This window comes from Sinocyclocheilus rhinocerous, unplaced genomic scaffold (assembly GCF_001515625.1).
Source record: "Sinocyclocheilus rhinocerous isolate Xijiao unplaced genomic scaffold, SAMN03320098_v1.1 scaffold847, whole genome shotgun sequence".
In the NCBI taxonomy this organism is placed as follows: Eukaryota; Metazoa; Chordata; class Actinopteri; order Cypriniformes; family Cyprinidae; genus Sinocyclocheilus; species Sinocyclocheilus rhinocerous.
This window is the reverse complement of record NW_015662598.1, coordinates 471,794-477,575: the sequence shown is the minus strand read 5'-3', so window position 1 is coordinate 477,575 and position 5,782 is coordinate 471,794. Positions and strand designations below refer to the sequence as shown.

Genomic DNA, 5,782 nt, shown 5'->3' with positions numbered 1-5,782 from the left:
GGATGCGATTAATCACGATTAATCGTTTGACAGCACTAATACTTTTATTAAGCAAAGATGTGTTAAATTAATTAAAAGAAACAGTAAAGGCATGTTACAAATCATTTCTGAAAGGAATGTTTCTTGAGCACCAAATCAGGATATTAGAATAATTTCTGAAGGATTATGTGACAGTGAAGCCTGGAGTAATGGTTGCTGAAAATTCAGCTATAAATACATTTTAAAATGTGTTTAAACACATTTTATTATAATTCTAAACATTTTGGAATAATGGTGTAATGGCTGCTAAAATATATTCAAATAGAAAACTCTTATATTAAATTGTAATAATATTTTACAATATTTTATTTCGATCAAATAAATGCAGCCTGGGTGATCCACTTTATTAATCACAATGATGTACTTTTGTCACATGTCATTCCAATTCAAGATTTTAAACCCAGGACATCGTTTATATAATGAACTGTAGTAAATTTAGTAAGTTCTATTAAGTAAATTTGTATCAGCTTGTTCAATAGTGACTTCATGTTTTCAGGGTATCACAAGATGACTTGCCACACATGGAGACCCCTCCAGTCCGGCACGGTGGCTGAACTGAGACGCTTCTTCATCGGCGGAGCACCTGAACTCGAGGACATCAGTTATGTCAGAGTGCCTGGCACTTTCAAGGTGACTCATTATACACTTCCTGCTGTAAAGATTTGCACTAGCATGTCCAGTAATTCAATTAAACAGTTTAATGTTCTCTTGCTTCTATTTTTAGGGAGAGCGGTTGAGTCGTTTTGGCTTTCGCACTCAAACCACTGGAAGTGTGACCTTTACTCTTAATTGTATCCAGCATGCCAGGTTGGCCAACACAATCTCTGCATTTTGTCATTGCAACAGTACTATTTTGCCCCTTTAAGACTGTAAGAGCTTGTTGTATTTTATTCAGGGCTTTTATTGATGCCAACACCCTGAAGAAAAGAAGGCAGACTGTTCTGGATCAGCTGGGCGGACACAGTCAGCAGGGCTCTGTCTATAATGTTCTGGGTAAGACAAGACTATTGCTATTACCGTATTGTCCCGAATATAAGACGATGTTTTTTTCTTGGAAATACATCTGAAAAAACGCGGTCGTCTTATATTCAGGGTCTGGACTTTGACATGTGGGGGCAGTGTCAGAACTGGGCGATTCAGTCCTGGCGCCTATAACACCTGCTTCTGTCAGAATGCATCCTGCCATGATCTCACGTCACTGGAGACACAAGGTCAGAGACTGCACCACCACCAAAAACAAGTCTTCTGAAGAGACACAATTGCTTTATATGATGAATAGATTTAATTTAGACTTATATTCACATATAAACTTAATCAACACACATACATAGAGCACATCAAATATAAGAAACGGAAGCTTCATTAGTTCTTGCATAACAAACAAGCATTTTTGAATAATAAAAAAAAGATTGTGATTGTGTCTCTTCAGAAGACTTTGGTTAAACATAAAAAAAAAGTCAGAATTGTGAGTTTGACTTAATTCTGAGAACAATCCCTGCCGGTACGAGACTCGAACCTGCAACCTTTGGGTTACGAGTCCGACTCTCTAACCATTAGGCCACAACTTCCCCACATATGCAACACAGCTCACACAGAAGACACTTTCAAACCAAACAGCTTTCTGTTGGTGAACATGAATTTGTTGGCAAATCTGCGTGGGGAAACCCAGACACGAAATTCACCATCACATGCATTCTTTTTGAAATTACTGGATTTTGCCTGTGAAAATTTACCAAACAGCGGTAAATGTGACTGTATCTTGACACTGGCAACTACTCACAGCACTTTTTGCGCACAAGTACTCGAATTTTCTTTCCAGCTTCTATGTTGTGTTATTTATATATGACAGAATTCTCTTAGAAAGATTCTAAAAATTCAAAAGAAAGAATATCATAATAATAGCAAACAATAGCAAAGCAGATGAGATGGAATTCGTAGTGGCTGGCATTGAGGCGACATGCCTGGCACAGCATGACCTCATCCTGTCATCACAGTGACATCTATTAGCATATGACTCTGTCTCATTCATCCCTCCTGCGTCTGCTTTAGCTTGTCAGCCATGCCAGGCATCTTCATTAGAGAGGCCCGCTGCTGTCTGCTGATTACCAGCTGACCTCGAGTCCCATCTCTGTTCCTGCTCTCCAATGATCAGCTGCCGGAATGCAAGTTATGGCCATGCTCTGTCCATAGGAATGACCTGGTATCTCACACCGCTGAATGGGGAAGTCGCACGAAAGCACGAGATGCAGTGTACCACGAGTCCCTAAGCGTTTGCCTTTAAAGGCAAAGTGTGTAATTTCTGCAACAATAGCTAGAAAGATTTTTTAATGTTTTTTGAAGAAAATTTCAGTGAGTGCTTTTTAATGCAAAATTTGTCACCACAAAGTTAAGGCCCAGTCACACCAAGGATGCTATAATGATAACTATGACTATAAAGTTTTAAAAACAGTTCTAATTCTATGAAAATAGGGACATCTATAAGTATGGAACCTCAGAGAACTGTCTTTAAGCATGCGGCAAATATACACCCAACATTCAAATCATTTTGTACAACCCATTTTTTCTGTGCCTGATACACCGATGCGTGATCTCCAGCTGCTGTCAGTCACTCACCAGCAGGTGGCGCAAGCGGCTGTTGATGAAGTAATTTACAAAAACTGATCTGCAGAAATGGAGCAAGCGCTAAGTAGAAGTTTTGATTATCTGGGCCAGTATAAACATGTGGAAAAGCTGATTATGTGTATGTTTAATTCAACATCTTCCCTGTTTCCCATAGCTTACATGTAAGCAGCGTTCTCTACCACAAAGGAGATTTAATGCTTTTTATACAAAACGCTGAAGTACAGAACTAACATTACATCTGAGGAAGACATATATTGCTTTTGGTTGCTTAGTTTCCATAACTTTGTATCATGGCTTGTGTGACGCTGTGCTGTAATACTGGGGATCCCCTGTCACACTCCAGGATTCCCCAACAAGCCATAAGGCGCCTTAGCTAATTTACTCAAACTGACTAAATATATATTGCCAATAACTCGCCTTAGACAATACTTTCCCTAAGTATGTACACTACACACATATTTTTTAAGAAAAAATTTACAGTAATTCACCAAAAATTATTGTGTTCCAAATGTTGTATGTTACTAGTGACCAGACTGACTTGCTACAGTTTAAATTATGCCAATATCTTCCTCACTGTATATACAGTATATCATTATTCTTAAGAAATTACTGTAGTTCACATAAAAAAAAAAAATTATGTTCCAAAGGTTGTAGTACATTCCTAGTGACTAGACTGACTTACTATAGGTAAAATTGTGCTAATACCTCCATTGCTGTACATAAAGTACATCAATATTTTATAATACAACCTTTGGAACATGAAAAATCCCTTTTGGGATCTTACAGATTTTTTATTTTTTGTTTTAAATAATTGTGAATGGTACATACAGTAAGGCAGATATTGGCAAAATATCACATGAAGTCAGTCTTGTAACTAGCAACGTACTACAACCTGTGGAACATGAAAAAAAACCTTTTGGTGAATAGTTAAAAAAAAGATATTTGTGTACTGTACATACTGTAAGGGAGATATTGGTAAAATCTAACCTGTAGTAAGTCAGTCTTGTATCTAGCAACGTACTACAACCGTTGGAACATGAAAAACCCTTTATATGTAAATAATTGTGTACTGTACATATATGAAGGAAGGTATTGGCAAATTCTCACCTGTAGAAAATCACTATAAGCAATACAAACTTTAGAATTTGACAGTGTGTTATCTTAAATTTTAATTAAAATACATTGGACGTTTTAACCCAGTCGGTGGAATTGTCAGACGGTTCCTTGGGTGCGAATTTTAACCACTGAATTTGTGGAAGCGAATTTGGAAAGTGAAATAAAATAGGCAGAAATTTGCCTGTCAAATATTATACGTCGTCTTTTTAAACAGACTGAATATTTTGGAAGTGTATTCTGGAAGGCGAATATGAATTATTGAATTTTTAATTGTGAAAATGTGTGTGAAATATTTTGAATTGAAATATTCACAGCTTAAATAAACAACTATGTTACATTTCAGGACCTAAAAATGCAAGCCCTGGAAATACAAGGCATTAAAATGCAAGCACTGTTAATGCAATGCATTATTTTTTTCCGTTAGTGCTATTCAACATGCTTTTTTGTTTCAAAGACATATGGCATTATTTTACTTCCATATGATAGTAACTACAGATTTAGTAAATGTGCACATGTAACACTAATGTTTATTAGATGAGCAAATGCCAGTGTGGTTTGGCCTGTATAAGAAAAACAAAACAGAGTTTTAAAACAAAAAAATCAAAAAAATCCTATTGCTATTTATTTTAATCTCTTAAAACATAATTTGTTCTCTTTATAATATACTGCATAGTATTGAAAGTTTTGACACCAAGTGTCTTACCTCTGTATAGTCTATTCCTATAGAGAGGCACTATATATATTGCTATCACTATATATATTTAAGAACGAATTAATGAAACGCATTTGTCCATGTTTCACTCCGTCTCGAATTGCGCTTGAGAAACAGTGTCTCTTCCGCGGCTCGGTACGCTTTCAACTCGTTTTTTTAGTCTTGAGCAAGACTGTATGACATTCACATTACATGATTTGACAAATTTTTACGTAGAAAGGGCGACAGCGCACCACATTAAAAGAAATGATCATTCATGTTTTCATAACCGCTGGCCAAATTCAAAAACGAAAGTAAAATTAAATCATCTTTGAGAGCAAGGGGGCCCCCTGGGGTTTTGGGGGCCCTACGCAGCTTGCGTATTTTGCGTATAGGGAGGATCGGCTCTGGCCGTAGCGAGCGGAGATAGTCCCACCCTAAACTCACACACTGGCAGACAATATTCAGTCTAAGCAAGTCTATATTAGACTATTATTGCTGGAAACATTTACTATGGTGGGAAAGATCATCCAAAGAACTCTAGTAAAGTATTTACATTCACACTTGTAACATAGCAAACTGCTGATGAAAACTCATGCTGGTGGGTGGGCGTGTTGTTGTGTGGGGAGAGGAGGAGAAGAAGAGAAATAGCGCAGCTCTGAAGGGTGAAAGTAGAGGTCACAGCTGTGAGCAACTGTTCTGCTCTTTATTTTTACACACTGACTCTGGAGCCCAGCCGGTCCATTACAGCTGGGACATATCTCCAGGGAACAAGGACAACACAAAGGCATCCTAAATCAGTCTGTGCTCTATTTTGCTGTGGTAATTTAAAAGTTCCAGGCAGTGTTATTACTGTTTATGAAAACTAAATAAAAACAACCACTTATTTTTAGATTTTGATGCATGGTATATTATTGTAAACTTGAAACCTTTACAACCTGCCTCCATTGAACATGAAAATAGTTAGCACTAGCAGTAACCAGTGTTATTATTGTTAACTAAAACTTAAACTACTAAAAACATTTCTGTTCATTAAAATAAAATAAATATTGTCACGGTCAAGGTGTGTGGAGGCAGGCAGGATGACGAGGACGACAAGGATTCAAATAAGGATGTTTAATGTAGAGACAACAAGGCAGATACGGGTAGATGAGACACACACTCAGGGTAACATTCACAATAACCGACAATACTAGAATACACGAGACAGGAACTTATAGGGCAGATAACGAGGGGCAGACAGGTGAGCACAATCAAGGTAATTAACTAATAATGAGGACAGGAACAACCAAATAAGGACACAGGGGCGTTACA

The 5,782-nt window shown here is 37.3% G+C and overlaps 1 protein-coding gene across 1 annotated transcript in view; it reads left to right on the top strand.

Annotated features, from left to right (window-relative positions):
- Positions 1-5,782, top strand: part of LOC107728202 (Meckel syndrome type 1 protein homolog) — a 22,090-nt gene that overhangs the window by 10,180 nt on the left and 6,128 nt on the right. Inside the window, exons 15-18 of the mRNA XM_016538299.1 lie at positions 536-669; positions 764-846; positions 935-1,032; positions 1,159-1,250. Coding sequence (XP_016393785.1) covers positions 536-669; positions 764-846; positions 935-1,032; positions 1,159-1,250 — 407 coding nt within the window. The remainder of the gene's footprint in view (positions 1-535; positions 670-763; positions 847-934; positions 1,033-1,158; positions 1,251-5,782) is intronic.